The sequence below is a fragment of the Megalobrama amblycephala genome, linkage group LG22 (genome assembly GCF_018812025.1).
Source record: "Megalobrama amblycephala isolate DHTTF-2021 linkage group LG22, ASM1881202v1, whole genome shotgun sequence".
In the NCBI taxonomy this organism is placed as follows: domain Eukaryota; kingdom Metazoa; phylum Chordata; class Actinopteri; order Cypriniformes; family Xenocyprididae; genus Megalobrama; species Megalobrama amblycephala.
The window spans coordinates 22,606,394-22,627,136 of NC_063065.1; the positions used below are offsets into that span (position 1 = coordinate 22,606,394).

Consider the following 20,743-nt stretch of genomic DNA (forward strand, 5'->3'; position numbering starts at 1 on the left):
GGGGTGAATGCAGCAAAAATGTAAATGGATGGGAATGAAAAAAAAAAGTCTTGTAATAATAATACGTTTTATTTATATAGCGCCTCTCCAGGGCTCAAGGACGCTTTACAATGTACATTTAACAAATAAAGAAAAACACTAGTAGACAATGATGACAAACAATAGTTAGTAGAAACAGTAAAAGAACATAATATAGACAGGGCAGCACAGCAGAATAGAATCAAGCACAACAAAATACAAAACACAACTTAAAGATGATAACATTCAGAAAATAAGTGAGTTTTGAGTAGGGGACGAGCAGGTATTACAGTAATCAAGGCGAGATGACAAATAGTTTCAGCGTCTTTGACTCATAAAAGGACGGAGCTGAGCAATGTAACATAGATGAATGAATGCTGATTTGGTGATAGAGTTAATATGAGCCTGAAAGGAGAGAGTGGAGTCGAAGATTACACCTACATTTTTAACAGTACTTGATGGTTTGATGTATTAAATACATGGAGAGACATAGTGATTGACAGGTGAAAGTAATCAGTAACCAAGGGAACAAACTAGGGAACTCCATGATAAAACAGAACAAAGCAGAACAAACATGTTACAATGGGACCAGTTTATAATGCGTTTCCTTGTCATGGTGAGCAGCTGTCTGATGGGAAACAAAATAAAAAAATAAATGATTAAGTGATGATTAAATGGTGACAGAGTGTTATTTATTTATTTATTTATTTTTTACATTTTAAAGTTCAGGCTTGGATGAATTGATGAAATGTCTCGAAACAAGTTGAATATGGCACAAGAAATCTCACAAAGAACAGAATAAAATCATTAGAATGTAATATAAGGTAAATGTGATGAACACACTGAACATATTTGATCAATCTTAATGACTAAATAGAATAAAATCATCCTATTAATTTCATTAAAGGTGCTACAGAGGGTGATTTCGACGACTGAGAAACCAAAGACTGTTAGTGAGTTTTTGAAATGAGCGCATGCGTAAGAACAACCCCCCTCCTTCACAGCTCATTTCGAGGGAACGCCTCCCAAAACTCGTGCACGAGTACTGGAACACGAGTGTTTACCACCTGGCATTCGCTGTGTCGTGTTAGTGGATTCATTATGTCGGACTCACCGCAGGTAACTCATAGTCTGCAGTTGTTACTCCTGTCTCCTGACAAAAACATTGCATGCAGCGCCTGTAGAAAGTTACTGGAGCGTGCAGCCGCGCTCGTCTCTCACAAGGAACGTCATGGCAGTGATTGACAAGCCAGAGGGCCAATCGTTTACGCGATGATCACACAAACGATTGGCCTGATGTTTTTACCTCGTGCACAGATGATGTATATTAATATTATTCCTTTCAGTGCATCTAATAAATAGTCTTTTATCAGTTAGTAAAGACAGTTTCAAGTAATATTGCAAAAATTGTAACGGTCACTTAGAAGCATTTATAGTAATTTGAGGTAGAATGTGAACTGCGCATGTGCATAGTGTGTGGGCGTCTGTGAGAGAATGCGAAGAGATGAGATGACCACTCTATCGACTTTGTACTTTCTTCCCTTTTATTTTCCTTTTTCTATTTGTGACCTAGGTTGAATGTTTATTTGTAGTAAGTTTTCGATGTATATGTAGTTCCCTTTCATGGGAACTGTCGACGCTACGTCATATGACATTATGGGAACCTTCTGTGTGATTGCATCGTGAAGCACTCTTGTATCTAACCAATAATGTGACGAGACGTCACGGACCAGGAAACTATAAAGCATACCCAGAACAAAGAACGCTAGCTTCTGTTGTCTTCAGCAAGCGCTCTGTGTTATCGTGTGTCTTTTTTGGTGGTGTTTGTCTTATTACATATATCAGTGAATGTTTGAACCTTTTTTAATAGTTGTGTTTGAGGTCCCTCAATTGTCCTCAGTGTGAAAAGACGGATCTCAAAATCATACAGTCACTGCTGGAAAGGGTTCAAATATGCAGAAGATGCTTGAAAACTGATGAATCTGCATCTTGTCTCGTGAACTAAATGTAAACATCTTTTATGTAAAATATCTTACTCAGGACAGTACTAAATAAAAAATAACATGCATTTTGTATGATCTCACTTATTTTATTAAAATTATTCACATTTTCATAGATTCTGCAAGTGGTTCACATACTTTTTCATGCTGTATCGTGTTTTAAAATCGCACGTTTACAACAAATAAATAGTGAACAGCAGTTTGAGTCGTGTTTCCCCCTGTGCTACACTACAAAGCGAGTGGGGATACACACGATTTATGTGTTGTTTGCTGCGAAGAGAAGTATGCACTAGCGGGAGTTTTGTAGCTCCACTCCTGTTGGCTTTATTCTCGAGGGAATAAAAGTCTAACGCAAGGCTCGGATCTCGCGTTGCCGAGGCAGCGCGTGCATTGAGTTTTTATCGCGTTGCCGAGGCAGCGCGTAGATTAAAGGTGTGTTCGACATCGGCTGCGGCTGGATGCAACCGATCGGCGAGAGTAGCCGTGTGCAGGCGGGGAGGAGCTGAAAACGGAGACGTGAAGTCGGACACGCTGTGGTTCACGTAGTTTGCTGCATTTACGTCAGTCATGGCTGATCGTGTGGCGTTTGCTGTAAACTTATGCTTAATACTGTAAAAGTTTGTATGAAAGTCCAAAATAAACCTATACACAAAACCTTTATAAACAAATGAATCAAATAATAATAATGTAAAAAAAAAAAAAAAAGATGAAAACGACATGAAATATGAATTGTAGGCTACTGTTTTGAAAGTGCGTGTATGAGCATGAGTGGAACTGAAGAGGCTTACACTTACAGCATCTGTTTTTACAAGAATAAAGTTCAATATAAGCATATATTATTTAAATACCAATGTTGTGGGGTCTACGTTTCTTATCAGTTTTATTTTGATAAACATGACACAATAACATCGTGACTTCATGAAAAGAGCTTTAACTGTTATAAAAGTACAGATTTGTAAGCATTCGTGGAACTGAAGGCGTGAAAATAAACACGAAACACACGTGATCGTTGTCATGCGGTGAATCCGGCCAATCGTGAAACAGCTGTGTCGTCATCACAGCTCGTGCAGCTCCTCTTGAGAAACTGCGCTGGCTGCCTCAGGCGGCTGATCTCGAATCGCTCTCGTGGTACTTTGAAGCCATACGTCACAGTCACATGGTGTCGGCGCTGTCTCAAGTCGGACAAAATTTCTTACCGGCATGCTCTGCTTCAAGTCAGCCGCCGATCGGCCTTTGCGGCGCTGCATGAGCTCGAACACACCTTAAGTCTGCAAGAAAGAATATACGGCTCGGGTCTCGCGTTTGCCGAGGTTGCGCATAGATCACGTGTCCGTAATTATATATATGGGTGTTTCTGCAACTACGGGCACTTTTGACTGTCCCATTTTTTTAAAAATCAACCTCTATGAATTTACATTTTAACCATCACAGTCTGTAATACATATAAAAATGTACACAAAATAGAATGTAGTCGTTAAGATTTTAATCTGGAACATGTTTATTTTTTTTGTTTTTCGGGTCATCTTCTTACAAATGGTCCTTACCGCAACATTATAATAACGTTCATTTTATACATTTTACTTTATTAATTTCTAAAAAAATGTAATATATTTAAATAGCTTTTTCAAATTTTATGCAGTTTTGTAAATACTAATGTAAAAAAATAATATACAAAATAGGGAATTTCATGTTTTTTTCTATGCCATGTAAAAAAATTACAGTAACCTTAGATGTCAATTGTTTCCATACACACAAAATATAACATATTTAACTTTTTATGACAGATGTTGCAATTTCAATGTGTAACTCATTTCAACTTAAGTGTTAAAATATTTTTTTGCAAATGAAACTGTAAAAAAAAATAGAAATAGGGCAGTGCTGCGGTAATGACATCTTGTGTCGGTAAGGACACAATGTTAAAGTGCCACGAAATCAAAAACAGGCTACTGTAGAGACCAACAGTGAAAGAAACAAAAGAAAATTAACAGACATTGCATGTGTAAGATAGTAGCAGTTTTGTAGTAAATAACACTTTTAATGAACTATTTTAACTCTTTCAACTGCTTCGGAAATTAACTGCATCTCACCACAACGTTACATTTTTGTACCATACCGAGTTATTTCTCATTTCAGACTGAGAAGTAATCTCATTGTAAGATTACAATGTCAATCTCAAGTAAGTCCTCATCAGATGGGGATACTGGTGGTGTGTTTGTTGATACAAACTGATTTGTGGCATTCAGTACTTTTTGTTTTGCCCTCTGGTTTCTTTTATTTATCCTCCACTGCCTTCTTTTCAGGTTTTTCTCTCTTTTTGTTAGCTGGGAGACAGTTTTTATCTGCCCACTTTCCTTTCTCTTTTTGTGGCGCTCTTTTTCCTTCTGCATATCTTTCTGGGTCTTTTTTCATTTCCTCTCTGCATTTTTTTGATCGTATTGTTGATGAATTTGGTCTCATCTAGGGTTAAACAATGGCATGTTAATATATATACTAATATATATACTTCAGTACTAATAATATACTGAATATTTGTAATTTAATATACAGTAAGCATTGAATTTGTCTGTACCGCAACACAAGGTCTTTACCGCAACACCTAAATTTGCTGCGGTAAAGACATGTTGCGGTAATGACATTTTGGCTAATATTTTAGCTAATTGCAGCTAGCAAGGCCTACTACACTAGTTTTAACTCTTAGCATCTTAATATACATGAATTTAACAGTAATATACATTTATTTTTAAAATTTTGTTCAAAATACACAATTATTAAGCTGAATGGTAAGGACGCACAATAAATACTATGTAGAAAAGATGAGGTTTACCTTAATTTTTTGGCATCTTCTGAGTGAAGTAGTGTGGTGGCCCAGTCTGTCAGCAATGTGATCATGTGATAATTTCTGTTTTCATAGAAACTAGACTTGTTTGTGTTTGATAAAATTTCATAATAAAAGCTTTTCTTCATTGTCGCGGTAAGGACTCAAAAGTGTGGGACAGGCACATTTAGTTAAAAAAATCATAAAAGTGATCAGTAAATAATACAAAGAATTTTAAGATGATTTAAATTAATCTGTATATTCAACAATTCCATTTGAAATAATGTCAAATTGTAATTAAATTAGCTTATTTTATGTATCTCAACATTGAGACCACAGGTGTGGGACATTAACAAAAATGGTGTTTTGAGCTATAAATGCTTCATAATATTATATTAAATCATATTAATTAGTAATCATATTTTTTGTCAAGGTGTGTAATGGCAATGAGAATATATTTATAAAGCATCACATGACAAATTTTAACATAAATCTAAAATTTCACTGCTGGGACTTAAAAGTGCCCGTAGTTGCAGAAACACCCATATATATATATATATATATATATATATATATATATATATATATATATATATGTATTTATATTTGGAGGGAACTGAGTAGACGGGAGTTTCCCTTTCTCTCTTTCCCTAAAATACCTTGTAAATTATTACGAGCTATGATTATTTTTTGTATTCTAAATATATTCAGCCTAAATAATAAAAATAAAAAAAATCGGGCTGCATTTAATTTGAGGATTAAATGAAATATTGAATACATTAAATTCTGAGTAATTTAAAAGAAAATAAAGGAGACCGTTCTGCCAACCCTGCCACCTCGTGTGCTTCAGGCAGGGCCGCGTTATCCTAATGGGCAACATGGGCTGCAGCCCAGGGCCTCGAGCACTGGGGGGCCCCCGAGACAATCCTGTTTTGCGTTTTAAAACACATCGTCGTCACACAGCCGAATCAAGAGTCACAGGCGCAGCGGACATGCACGCAGGAATACAACCAGGGCTGGGTTTCCCAATAAGGATGTATCTTAGCTCTTAAGAGCGCTTTCTACGTGCGAGGTTATGAACGCTCGCTGCAATTCCATGTGCGTTTCCCAAAAATGCCCTTAATTCAGTTGATTTTCATGACATTTTCATCTATCTATTTTCATTGTGACATTTTCAGCAGAAGTGAAACTGGTGTGTTCCAGTCCAGATCATGTGACCAATCAAACAGTGAGACTGAAAAGCCCATTTGCATTGTCAGGGTGGAGTGATTGTGATCCTCTCAGAATAGAGCAGCTCTGTCTCCAGAGACCATGTTCAAACCCCAAGAGCTTTATTTGACTTTATTTCCTGCTACATCAAGCTTGTGAAAAGCACCTGCATCTTCATCTGTTAGTTGAATGATGTTGTCAGACACAAAGTGAACTTGTTGAGAAGCTTTATTGAATGTTACAGCAGATTGAAAGATCACACAGTGCTTTGACACGCCAGCTCTCTTTCAGTATTGAGTTGTAAATCACTACAGCTGCAGCACTAGACTCATGTGAATCCTGCCTGACACAGGACACTCAGATACGGCTCATCTTCAGGAGAGAAACATCAGCACTCAGAGCTCTTGTGGAACGAGACCTCATGAGGAGCTCCATCATGTGTTACTCTGCAGACGTACACCTCTCCCTCTTCCCAGCGTGCTTTGCTGAGGGTCAGGACGCTACTGCGGCTGTAGCGGCCGTCCCGCTGGCTCTCCGCGCTGGTCACGACCCCCTCGGTGACCTCTGACCCGTCCAGTGTCCAGCTCACCAGCGCCCCCTGTGGAGAGTAAGAGCTGAGCAGGCAGAGCAGTGCGGCTGAGTCTCCAGAGATCTGCAGAGAAGAGGGCGGCAGCAGAGACACTGAGGGCTTCACTGTGGGACCAGCTGCAGGAGACAAACACAACACATTCACAAACACAAAGAAAACACACTGATTCACTCACAGCATTTCAACAGCAGCAAAAATCACGACAATCTGATCCTTCATGACATTCAACATCACTAGAGCTGATATAATATACAACATACAAACTACACAATCACTATATACATTTAAATCAAACCTCAGAGATCAAACTAAACATACTGTAAGACACTGACTGATTAAATCCAGCAGTTTAACTCTGAACATTAAGTTCTTAAATTTTACTTGAGATATTCAACTCAAAATGTAACTCAATTTCAAACAGAATTAAAACACAACTGAATCATACATATATTTTGTTTGTATTAAATTACAGTTTGTACACTGAATTATAAGCACAACATGAACAAAAGAGATTCAGCATCACTGACTGAAATACAGAAAGAACATTTAACATTCTGATGTCAGATCTATTTTTCCATCATGATATCTACAATAAAACATGAACTATATATGAACCGAGTATAGAGATAAATGAAGGAAAATTAAACCTGTAATAAACTGAATAAACTCACAGTTAGACACATTATGGAAATATGTTTAGTTTTTTTGGAATAATGTTGCTCTTCTGAATTAATAAACATGACAATATCATTGTTTTAGATTAAATAATTATAAAACAATATCAGTAACACTTTATTTAAAGCCTTTAAACACAATGGATTATAAAAGTATTTTAATGCATTAATTAAGCATTGTTATACACATCATAATGTATGTATGATCTCATGAATAATTAATTAACAGTTATAAAGCATTATTATGTCATCTATTCACTGTTACACATTTAGAAAGTATAATGGGCTAAAACAAATTGCAAACAAACAATTTCAGATTTAACAAGGAATCTGTCAATATAATGCCTTTTAATTTTGGTTACAATTATTTATTACAAGATACAAGGTATTATAATCTTAACTATGGATACTTTTATTACACATTATACTTAAATGCTTCAAGTAAAGTTTCACCACAATATTATTATTAAAAAAAAAAAAAAATGTTCTTGTTTCAGCTGTAAAACACTTTCTGAAATCTGAAATTGTATTTTTATTTTTTTAAATATGTAATTAAAAAGACTTACCGAGCACCAGTTTAGTTCCTCCACCGAATGTGCACCACAGTGATACAATCTAATGAAACGGTCGTACAAAAACCTCTATTCCACTCGAGTGAACACAAACTCCAGCAGAGAGAGAGAAACAACACTTCAACACACTGATATTAGAAGAAACTCACATCTTCTCAACACTCACACATTCAGTTTGGACTAAATGCTTTCTGATTTAACACTGTTTATAGAAATATATTTGATGATCTGTGACCTCTGAGGTGACCTTTGACCTCTTTTATCATGGATGATGTTGTGGAGTTTCTCATAATGATCTTCTGTTCTTCATATGAAGCTCAATCATCATGATTCACAGAAAAACCTGCAGCTTCAAATAAATCAATCAATAGTTCTGAACATTTCATATGAACATTGTTTAATCTAGTCTGACTTGATTGTGAGTCCTGATGAACACCATCAGGAACATAACAGGACATCAGGACTCACAAACACCATTTTGTACATAATTTCTGCTTTACTCTAAATACAGCAAAATTTATTTATTTAGTACTTGATTTCTCATTGTTAACATGCTTTGAAAGGTGTAGTACATTAATGTGTTCATAAAGAAATAATTCATGTGTTTGACATGCTTGACAAATTTGTTTAAAATGATCTACACTATTCTCAAGTAATTTTGGTGGCCTAAAAAAAAAAATATATATATTATTTTTAAGGACGGTCCCTCCTTAAGTTGGCCACCATGTTGAGATCACATGACCAGCTGAATTCTGCTCAATTAAAAAATATAATAAAAAATATTTTACAATTAATATGTACAGTTATTACAAAACGATTCAACATCATCAATCTGAATGTAAAATCTTAGGTTGCACTTTATTTCGATGGTCCACTTTAGATATTCTACTGACTATAAGTAACTTGTCAACTACATGTCGACTAACTCTCATTAGTGTATTAGTAGACTGTAGAAGAGTGTTAGGTTTGGGATCTGGTAAGTAGAATAAGTTGACATGTAGTTGCAGTCACTTGAATGTCTAAAGTAGACCATTGAAATACCAAATCTTATATGTAGAGAGTTTATTAGTGTGTCTGTTGTAAATCCTGCCCACTTGTTTGCATTGTGACACATGCTTCAGTGCTCTGAGAGTGTTTATAGTGCTGTGAGTTTAACACTTCATGACTGAGAGCAGAACAGAACACAATCTTCATCATCACACAAGACAAAAGAACAACAATGAACACAATCACCTTCTTCATCTGGATTCTCACACTGTTTGCTCAAGGTAAGACTGATAAAAACTGACTCTGGTTTTGGTGTTCTTGTAAAAGTATATGATGGTAGTAGTTTTAAACAATAATTGTTTTTCTTTTCTCTTCTTCAGAATCCAGAGGAGTGACTCTGACTCAACCTGGAGTTAAAACTGTCCAACAGGGTCAAACAGCTTCAATAGAGTGTCATATAGATGTAGGAATATACAGTGATCGTTTAGCCTGGTATCAGCAGAAACCTGGAGAAGCTCCTAAACTCCTGATTTACTGGATCAACAATCGTTATACTGGAACTCCATCTAGATTCAGTGGCAGTGGAACAGCAAATACTGGCAGTGATTTTACTCTGACCATCAGTGGAGTCCAGACTGAAGATACAGGAGATTATTACTGTCAGAGTTACCACAGCAGTGGCTCAGTGTTCACACAGTGATAAAGAGTGGTACAAAAACCTCGGTCAGTCAGACGTCACAGTGATGCACTGATACAGCTGAGAGATACTGCAGCTGCTGATGGAGGATCACAAACAACACAATGACAATGTTTAGCAAAGTTAAATTTGATTATAAAAACTTAAACATATGCGCTACCTGGGATGTGTCACTTGGAGAACTGCTGCGTCGTTAACACGCTTTCGTCATTTTCCGGAGCTGGATGCGAGTATTCAAGACGGAAACAAAGAGTATAGACCCCAAGAGGCGAAACTCTGATGCTTTTTGGGTAACAGCCAGAAGGAGGCGCTTCGGTAGCGCAGCAGCCATTTTGGGGTGAAAATGCCAACTGGACAGAATTCATCACATCTTACGAACCCTAAATTGGCAAATCTCACAGCCAAATCAGAAACACAATAGCAAATTTCTCAAATTCAGTATATTTTATGACACCTACAGTAAATGTTGTATTGTCTTAACCTATATATGTTTTATGTGATCATTTGTGGAATCCAACCATTACACATCTGAAGTAACGTAGTGTTGTGGCAAAAATTCAACTGACTCTTACTGCATAAGAGATAAACACATCCAATTGTCTTTAGAAAGTTTTATTTCTTGCAAGAAAGGTCAAACAGTCAACAGAAACACAAGCAGCTGCAGAGTGTAAGACAAGGAATGAAAGCTTCCCCTCACTTTTATATCTCTAACCTCCAAGGCTGAAACTCTGTCCTTTCACCACATTAGAAACATGTTTACCACTTTAGTGTTTTTCCACTTGTCACCCTAAGAATGCATACTTAAGCACTTCTGAGAAAAACAAAATCATTTAACCATAAGCATATAAGTAAAATCATATGGCAATTGTACAGAAACTCAAAATTTCCCCCCACAATTACCCCCTTTGTTGGGGCAAAAAATCAACTCGACTCTCACTCACACTATGCACATGAACCTGCTCATTTTCCAATTTCACTTTTGGTGTTAAATCTAAAAAACATATTTAAACTTCACATTTTTTCCTGTAGATCTTTACTTAGGTTTTACATGATCTCTTATCCAGTCTCAAAACATGTCTGTTCGTTCAAATTCTAAGTGTGATCCAGGGGATTAAAACGTATGTAGGCAGACATAGTGGAGTAATATAGTAATAGTAAATTACTCCACTAGGTCTGAAATACGTTTTAGTCCCCTGGATCATGTTAAACATGATGACCTTACAGAACATGATGCATTGCTGCACTGTAAAAAAAAATTTGTTCACTCAACTTATATTTTTTAGTTATCTTTTTGCTTTGACTCAGTTAAGTTTTATTGACTTAATCTACTAAGTATTTTCAACTTAAAAAATTTAGTTGACACAGTTAAAATAGTTGGCCCAAAAACTTATTTCAACTAACCTGGACTTGTAAAGATTAGTTGAAATACGATAACTTAAATTTTCAAGTTATCTGTACTAAAATTTATGTTCATTCAACTAAAATTTTTTCTCAACTTGCAACAGCACATTCAACCAAATAATTAGATTTTTCCATACAAACGATTTTATTTTCCCTTACAATTCAATAACTGTTAAGGGCAAACTCAGTTAACATTCAAAGGATTACAATGAATTTTTTTGTAAAAACTTTTTAACTGTAAAATATAGCGTAAACTTCTCTTAGTAGAAATTCGAAACAATTCTGAATATTTTCAAATACAAACTCAAAACTACATTATACATTACAGAAAAATAATTTAATTTCAAAATAAAACAATCTGTCAAATAAAAAGATATTGCAATTTCATAAATTTTAATGGTGAAAATGCATGGAAAGTGTATTCATGTATAAAAAAATAAAATAAAAAAAAGTCTCAGTTCACACAAAAAATGGTAATACCATTGTTAATTGATCACTCTCATGCCATCCAATACCCGTTAAGACTTGCCTTTGTTGGAAGATGAATTAAGATACTTTTAATGAAATTTGTGAGCTTTCTGTCCCTCCTTTGACAGCCTACGCAACTAGCACTTTCAAGGTCCAGAAAACACATCCTTAAAGTAATCCAAGTGATTTCAGTGGTTTCAGCTCAGTTTTATGAATCATTGCTAGTGTTTCATACCATTTTATTTATTAAATAGTTTTCTCCATCGCATGTTTCCAAAAACATGACAGCACATGCTTCTTGTTAGGGCTGGGCGTTATATCTAACGATATGATCATGCCCATCTAGTCAGTAAAGCCGGTTCCGTGATTATCGCTAAATCGCCATCACCTGCTTTCAAATGGAGCGGCATTTAATAGACAGAGCCATAGATCACTGACAAGCTATGCAATATCGCGTTCATTATCCCAGATGAATCGCCTTCGATAATGAACGCGATATTGCGTGCACAGCTTGTCAGTGATCTACGGCTCTGTCTATTAAATGCCACTCCATTTAAAAGCAGGTGATGGCGATTTAGCGATAATCACGGAACCGGCTTTAACTGACTAGATGGGCATGATCATATTGTTAGATATATCGCCCAGCCCTACTTCTTGTTTGAATGCGAAAGCAGATACTGTTGCATGCAAACAAATATATAAACCACTGTAGTCACTTGGATTACTTTAAGAATGTCTTTTACTTCCTTTCTGGACCTTGAAAGTGATAGTTGTGTAGGCTGTCAAAGGAGGGACAGAAAGCTCACAAATTTCATTAAAAATAACTTGATGTGTGTTCAAAAGACGGTTTAGAGCAACATGAGGTTGATTATCTAACAAAAGAATTGTCATTTTGGGTAAACTAACACTAAGACTTTTCACATTAATAACACCCCTTAAATTCTGAAATAACTTTAAAACATGAAATCTTGTTTAAAATAGATGTCAGGCCATCGATGCAGAGAACAGAGAACAAAGAAAAACTGTAAAATATTCAAAAAACACAGGCCTTTGATAGTAATACACAACACCTTACCTCAACAACATCTTTAACTTAACAATGTATTTTTAAGGGAGTGCACTCTTGCACTGCACGTATCCGCTCCAATGTTCATCAGCAGCCGCTGAATTACCTCAAAAGTGTATTTGAGGTTTTTTGGGTAGTTTATGTTAAGAGCATAAAGCAATCCCATCATGTTCACATACGCATTTGGTATGTCACCAAGTCCTCGCAGAACAACCGCTTCCTCTATAACAAGGGCCACATCAGAGTCGCATGGAATGGGGTCTGTCACATCTTCCACCACTGTGATGATTCCTAGAGTCATGCCCCTGATCATTTCTTCTTCGGAATCTGTGTGCTGTATTAAAAAAAGACAAACTTCAAAATGTGCTTTCACACATACAACACTGAAGCTCAAAGACTTAAACACAACATGAGTATTATTGTTAAGTGCTACCTTCATGACAAGTGGTGCTCGAATACTCATTTCAATCACTTAATCATTCTCTAATATATCTATAAATCAACTTTATATGGATAGTAATTGTATTTCATGGGGATGTAAGGAAATTTCAACATTTACAAGGGCTAGTATGTGATTTTTTTTTTTTTTGTGATTAGTGTGAATAAATTATCCAAATGCATAGAGAGTCCATGAAAATTCATTTTTAAGATGTCCCCAAGGGAAACAATTACAGTCCAAAGAGTGCTATTGCTGATATTACATTGTCCTATACCATAGCCTCTGCTACATTTAATCTTATACATACTCCATCCACATAGTTAGAAATAATACATTAAAGGGAATAGTTCAACTTTAAAATGAAAATTCTGTCATCATATACTCACCCTCATGTTGTTTAAAACCTGTATGAATTTCTTTCTTCTGATGTTACAGTTAACTGGTCCCACTGACTTCCACAGTATATATTTTTTCCTACTATGGAAGTCAATGGGACCAGTTAACTGTTTGGTTACTGACATTCTTCAAAATATCTTCCTTTGTGTTCAGCAGAAGAAAGAAATTCATACAGGTTTGAAACAACACAAGGGTGAGTATATGATGATAGAATTTCCAATTTTAAGTGAACTATACCTTTAACTTCAACTATTCAACTGCCTCCAACGTGCCTCCATACTTTCCACATACCTCACAGATCTTTATGAATTGCGATGGATTCTCATGCATGAACCATGGCAGACCCTGCAGTACTGCAACCCTCTTTCGTTGATTTGATGCCTTCCCCCAAAGAAAAGAAAAAAAGTTTAATGATACTGTTATTAGAAGTTTATTTACTGGCCTGTTGCATTGAAGCGGTTTCACTTTTTACTTTAGTATTCGTTTTTTTCTTTCATCTTCAGAACACAAATTAAGATATTTTTCATGAAATCTAAGAGCTTTCTGATCCTGCATAGACAGCAAGGGAACTACTCATGTATGTTCAAGGCCCAGAAAGGTATAAAAGACATTAAGTTAGTCCATGTGACTATAGTGGTTCAAGCGTAATGTTGTGAAGATGCAAGAACACTTTTTGTGCAAAAAACAACAACAAAAAGCAAACAAACACTTTATTCAACAATTTCTGCTCTTCCATGCCAGTCCTTGACGTGTGGTCACAAGAGTAACACAACACATGCGTGTGCATTCCTCTGCTTGTAAACAAGGCGCAGCGTATCTGGGTCCTAAGTCAGAATGCCGGCTCCTACGTCAGCAGCATCACATGCATGTGTTGTGGTACTTTTGTCAATGCACGTCGAATGACACAGAAGAGAAGAAATTGTTATACAAAGACATTTTTATTTTACTTGCCCACAAGAAGTATTCTCGTAGTTTCATTAAGTGAAGGTTGAACCATTGATGCCACAGACTATTTTATAGATGTCCTTACTACCTTTCTAGCATTGAATGTGGTAATTATATTGCTGTCTATGCAGGGTCAGAAAGGTTGTGGATCTTATCACAAACATCTTAATTTGTGTTTCGAAGAAGAATGAAGTTCTTGGGGTTTGGAACGACATGAGGGTGAGTAATTAATAACAGAACTTTCATTTTTGGATGAACTATCCCTTTAAACTGAGATAATTAAGTCCAATACTATACACTGTGAATAAATGGGGTATTTTGCATATTCATAGATCTGTACAATAAATGAAGCAAGTTACAATCAAGCTAAAATATTACGGCCTGTAGAAATTGATTTCACAGGGGAAAAAAAAAAAAACTAAAAAAAAAAAAAACTTTAATATGTCATTTTGATTATCAAAGATAAAAGTAGTTGTCACGAGGTGACAAAATTCCAACTGTCAAGGCGGAACTAATGTTCGCCACGATTGCCTCCCGCTGGACCAATAACAACGGAACACCGGGCTAGTTCCGGTTTAGCGAAAAATCCCCGCGAATGGGGTGATCAGCGGAAATCGCCGGCAGCTGTGCACATTGGGATACGTTGCCCTTAGGGTAGGATAAAAGGAGAGAGGATGCACCAAAGAGGGCGCCGTTTTTGGGGACTGTGAATCTCGGAGGAAGCGTGAGCGGTGGAGAAGAGGAAGTGGGGCTGGCAAACAGGCACGGCATTGTGAGTTTGGGAGAAAGAGCACGCCGACTCAACCGGAAGGAGGAAATCGCTGGACAGTAAGATCGTTTGTGAGAGACTGTGAGTAGTTCAATCGATCTCCATCCTCTCTCTTGTTTATGGGACTCCCTGACGTGAATGCCAGGTCAGAAAATGGGCGACGGCCATCTATATATGTATTTCCCACTGAGTGTTGAATTGCAGTGATGAAGTGATGTGATGCACTGTTTTGATGTGTGAAGTGTGAACTTAAACCCGCCGGGTGTCCACTACTTACCTGAGCTTTCTGTCACGTTCTAAGACGTAAGAAGAGGCTAACACTGTTGTAATCCACAGATATTTGAGTGTACTATCTGACAGCCCATTGTGAAGAGGGATTTTATACTGGAAATACTCACCTGACTGCTTTACAGTGAAGCTCCTCCAGCTGTAAGTTCTCTGTCTGTCATTGCTGAAGAAGAGGATTACGTATCTGTGTATTCACCCGTCTGCTTTGCAGTGAACTTCTCCCATTGTAAGCTCTGTGCCTGCCAGCCCTTCAAGAGGATTTCATACTGGAATACTTCCCGGACTGCTTGGTAGTGGAGCTCCTCAGCCGTCAGTTCTCTGCCTGTCATCTGCAGAAGAAGAGGAGTACGTATCCAAAACACGTACCTTAATTGTTCCACCACAGACCCTCCGGTCGTAAGTCCCGACCCGTCCTCCCCCTGGGAAGAAGGGAGTACGTCACCCGAAATGCGCACCTGAACGGTCCTACAGCAGTCTCCTCCCAGTGTGAGCCCCGACCCATCTCTCCCATTGGAAGACAGCGAAGCCACTCACCAGAGTACCCCCCTATATCGCACTCTGTGGGCCTCCGGCGGGTCCGCAGGACGGAACGACCCTGCCCAGAAGACTCACCATTTTTAGATTCCCTTTTTATACTCAATAAAATACGGTGTTACTTGAAGTCTTGTCTGTCGTCCTTGCCTGGCCTCTGTCCGACTCCCCAAGGGTGGTATGGGTCTTAGGGGTGGGTGCAGCCTGAGTGGCCTGCCCCGTGACATAGTAATTCATTTTAAATACTTCTGCATTTACAAATGGCATTTAACCTTTGTCTTCAATATTTTGCAGCACTAATAAAAGCTATGCAGGACAAGAAAGGAAATGCTCATAATGTTTATGAAAAAAGTACAGTAGAAATATATGTACTTACATTTTTATCTAGGCTGTCCATTACGGTCCTCATTTCTGCAATCCCAGCACAGCGCTTTGAACGGTACAGGCACAGCAGTTTTGGTAGATTTCGGTCGAGACCCTCATAAAAGGACTTGCTCAGGTCCAGCGACATTAGTCTGTTGAATTCTGCACTGATCTAAAATAATTACATTAAATGACAAACATAACAGCAACATGTTAAACAACACTGCAAAAAAATCTAAATATTAAAGTAAACACCATTTTCAGCAGTTTGGGACTTTACCTGTCTCTCACAAAAAATAGCTGGCCACCTCTTTTTCATTTCATATACTGGAGGTTCATTTTCAACTATTTCCTGTCTCCGGAGAGAATATGTGCTGCTCATGGCTGTATTCACAAAACTCATGTCTGGATTCCTCTTTTTCATCTCCTGGCACATCAGTTCCCTTTCATGTTCCAGTGTTTTCTGGTCTTTTCCTGAAGGGTGATCTGGGAGAAAGTTTGTCTCAGACCTTTTTGGCTTCTTCACTTTGTTTCGCTGTCCTTGGAGTCCCTCTAGACCTCTCTTTGCAGAATTCACTTTGAGTTCTTTACAACCTGCATCTCTTAGTTTTGACCTGTAGTTTCCCATCTTCCATGTCAAACTTAATTTCCAACCATACCACCCAGCTGCAGATCCCCTTTCTTTCAGACAAGGGTGTTTTTCAACGAGTGCAACAGCCACACTTTTGATTTCCTCTTTGTCTGGGTAAGCTTTGTAAGCGAACACTGCTTCAGCAAGTTTATCCAGTATTTCTGTCTGCATGTCTCGAGACATTGTCAGAAGAGTTCCATCTGTACTGTAAGCCTCGTTACCATGCTTTAGTCTCAGCTCAACATCATATGAGAAGTTGGGGATAGTAAAGACAGCAGGCCATGGATGTGAACGACTCTGTTTTATCTCTGAGATACAGCTGCTGATTTGAGTCGATGTTGATGGAGATTGTGATACAGGCAATACTGCAATATCCAAACTTGAGTCTGAAAATTTATCAGAGGGGCTAAACAGGATTTTCAGTGTCGCCTTGTCCTTGGGTAGATCAGTTACAGAAGTAAGGTTGCAAAAATCGTGAAAATCATTATCCTCATACTGAAGATCAAAACTGTCTCTTAGCTGCAGTTTGCTTCTCAACACCTCTTTGAGACCATGGACTGTGTCAGGGACAGTGTCAAGTGTAATTTTTTGAACGTCCCGTTCAGAGATGATCACTCGAAGAAGCATTTTGAAGTTGGAGGGGAACCTTTACGACCTGCAAAGAAGTAATTTAGAGAAAGGTAGCATATAGTGTTAATAAAGTAGTATTTAGTAGAAGTGCTAACAAGCATAAACACATTCAGCCTACATAAGTGGAGCAGTAAAGTATTCACTAAACTAAAAATGTCTACATCTGAAGTCATATTGTGGATATAACAAGTAATGAATAAAAGCCTACATAGATACACTTGCTATATTTGTTTTCATAGGCTTAATATTACAAATTGTAAGTACGTTTCATTTATAACATACATTTATACTGATTTTTATTAAAAAATAAAGATGATATTCAGTCCAGAGCAGTGAATGATTTTCTCTGTCTTTTGTTGTTTTATTAACATTTAAAGGGTTAGTTCACACAAAAATTAAAATTGTCATTATTTACTTACCCTGATTCCAAACTCGTAAGACCTTAGTTTATCTTTGGAACACAAATTAATTTGTCCTTACTACATTCTGGACACTGAACATTTTAGTACTGTTATGGTCTATGAAGGGTCAGAAAGCTCTCGGATTTTATCAAAAATATCCTAATTTGTTTCCCGAAGATGAACAAAGGTCTTTCGGGTTTGAAAAGACATGAGGGTGAGTATAGTTAACGACAGAATTTTCATTTTAGTTGAACTATCCCTTTAAGCACACTGAAAGAAGAAGGTCTATTAGGCTGCTGTCACAATTTTGATATAAATGTAATACATTTTACACTGCCCTAAATATATTTAACTCATCAAACCAAATTATTCAAAATAAAAGGCATGTACAGCCATACTTTACCCTAATAAATAAGTTTGGTCTTTGGCACCACCATTAATTTGCCTGCTCGCATGTATGGGTTGAGGGGGTGGTGTCCATTTAGTTCATGTGGTTCCACAACCTTTAGTTCAGGGGCAAGACTTTTTTCCAGTTCATAACACCTTAAGTGCTCAATGGGCCATGCAATGTAAGGTTCAATGATGAATGACACTCTGTTGGACACTATCAAAATCTTAACCAACTTGGCGAAGTCAGGCATTCCACTTGTATGTCCCACTGACAGGAACATTCCTTCTGCATACTTAGTCCCATGGAGAGATGCATGACTTGCAAGAGATACCGTGGTGATATTTGCAAATTTGTCCTCTATAGCTCGTTTCATAGAGTGCTCCAGAGTGTCCACAGAAACAAAAGCAACATGCCCAACTTCCAAGTCAGGTTTAAAAAGACTGGGTTGGTCTAGACAATATTCTAATGTGAGCTGATGCTTTGTAGCAAGAGTGAGTAAGATATTTTTAAAGTTCCTAACATCATGAATCACTCTTTTAAAACAGCTGTGCTTGGCTTCAAAGCGAATGGTCCAGAAATCTACCAATGGTCCAAATCTACGAACAAGTTCAGGGTAATGTTCGAGAAAATGATGTTTTGGTAAAAGACTGAAGTCAGGAAAGACTTCTTTTAACAAGCACCTATGAGATGAGATCTTAAACTCCAAGTAGTGCAATGTCTCTTCAGAGAAATGTCCACATGTCAGAAGTTCAACAATGTCTTTTAGTTCCAAAACAATTTGCCATGTTTTGTCATTCTCTGGTACTTTGTCACCAATCATCAATGGCAAGAATCGCAATAAAGTCCAGTTTTCATGACAGTTACCCCCTATAGTGCGTTTTATTGTAAAAGATTTTGGAATTTGTTGAGGTCTGTTAATTTTATCAGAACATTTAAAAGGAAAGGACTGAATAATTGAGTTAAGATCATCAAAAGTAAAATAATGTTTGGAAATGAAGGATTTAAGGCAAAAACTCAGTTCCTTCGGTACTACCCCTTCCAATACATCATGCATGAAATCTGGGGGGAATCCCTGAATTGTGTGAAAATGAGAGAGTCTATTAAGTGCACAGTCTCTTTTTACACCGTCCACAGAAACCAAATCTGTCCCCTTTAATTCCAGAAGGATGTTTTCATGAGCTTCGGTTGTTCTGAGTGGAAACAAACCATCGCTTACTTTATGAATGTTAATTTCTGAGCGGCTGGCCAAACAAAATCTACAAAATTTATCCACATTGAAGTTTTCCTGAAAGCCACCAAGTGAGTGCGCACCCAAATTGTCCGCAGAGACATACAGTACAGTACCTCTAATATTTTCTCCCAGTTTTTGAACATATATTCCTTGATTTTCTAGTACTTCTATGTCTTTCAGCAACGGCTCAAGAATGGCACTGTAGCCATATTTTTTCACATCACTGCTGTAGGAAAGGCATGCCAGGTATATTGATTGGACAGAAGACCTATACCGAATTGGTAAATTTGAAAGCACCCAATAAACTGCACAGATCTTATGTTTCTTTCTAGATGTTCCTAATGGATTACAAACTTCAAAATCATCTATATACAATCCCAAAGCTATACTTAAATCTTCTGAAGAAAGCAACTGATTCTCTTTACAATATAGGCCGTCCCTGTATGACTTAAACTGGGCCCATTCTGGAAAATATTCCCTGTCTTCTGTCTGCAAAAGTTTATCTAGAACATCATTACGGTTTAACAGTACTGACAATGTTTGCAAAACAGGAATATAAACACACTTTCTTGAAGACGACGCATCTAGAACATATTCAACAGGTTGAATCACTTGAAAGTGTTCCTTGTAAAAAATTGTCCGTTTGTATTCTGTGCTAAAAGGGCCACTCTTTGTCAGAGAACTGAATGGATTTGCTTTCACAATAATCTCTTTTATGGCACTGATAACTGTATCACTTATTGCACAGTTGTGCTTGCTCAAAACATCTTCAATTATGTTTGGTGTAAACTCTTCTGCAACTGTGAAAATGCTGGTAAGTTCATTTACAATTTCCTGGGTTGCTGCTTTGGAAACATGAAGAACTGTTTGCAACCGAAGAAAGAATGATGCTAGTTTTCGATGTAGTAAATCTTGCACATTTTCTTCACACGGTAAAGATAACAGAGATGCTGAGAGGTCCAGATCATCCAAATGTGTTGGATTGTCTTCAAAAGCAGTATTTTCATTGTCTGGAAGATCTGGAGTGCAAGCTTGATAAATGTCTGTACGAAAGAAATTTACTCCACAATGCTGATGTTTTTTACTCTTATGAGCGTGAAATGTACTATATACTCTAGACTGAAAGCTGCAGTTTTGAAAAGGACATTTCACACTCTCTCTGTTTTTGAGATGAGTCTTTAAGTGTGTGAAATATTGAGTAATTCCACAGGTCTCTGAAAAAGCACAAAGAT

General features: G+C 37.2%; 2 protein-coding genes and 2 long non-coding RNA genes across 4 annotated transcripts in view; all 4 read right to left on the reverse strand.

The window, feature by feature from the left end:
* The window catches only part of LOC125258304, a 725,453-nt gene that overhangs the window by 157,168 nt on the left and 547,542 nt on the right, over positions 1-20,743 (reverse strand).
* Positions 6,253-8,434, reverse strand: LOC125258335. The gene is made up of 2 exons (XR_007182586.1): positions 7,872-8,434; positions 6,253-6,747 (listed from the first exon to the last, which is right to left on the reverse strand). It is a non-coding gene; the product is annotated as an uncharacterized LOC125258335 (long non-coding RNA).
* Positions 11,882-16,263, reverse strand: LOC125258338. The gene is made up of 3 exons (XR_007182589.1): positions 16,241-16,263; positions 13,623-13,712; positions 11,882-12,830 (listed from the first exon to the last, which is right to left on the reverse strand). It is a non-coding gene; the product is annotated as an uncharacterized LOC125258338 (long non-coding RNA).
* On the reverse strand, positions 16,260-20,637 carry LOC125258306. The gene is made up of 3 exons (XM_048175210.1): positions 18,293-20,637; positions 16,508-17,513; positions 16,260-16,399 (listed from the first exon to the last, which is right to left on the reverse strand). The coding sequence occupies exon 1, from the start codon at positions 19,332-19,334 to the stop codon at positions 18,294-18,296; it is 1,041 nt and encodes a 346-aa protein (XP_048031167.1). The 5' UTR covers positions 19,335-20,637; the 3' UTR covers positions 16,260-16,399; positions 16,508-17,513; position 18,293.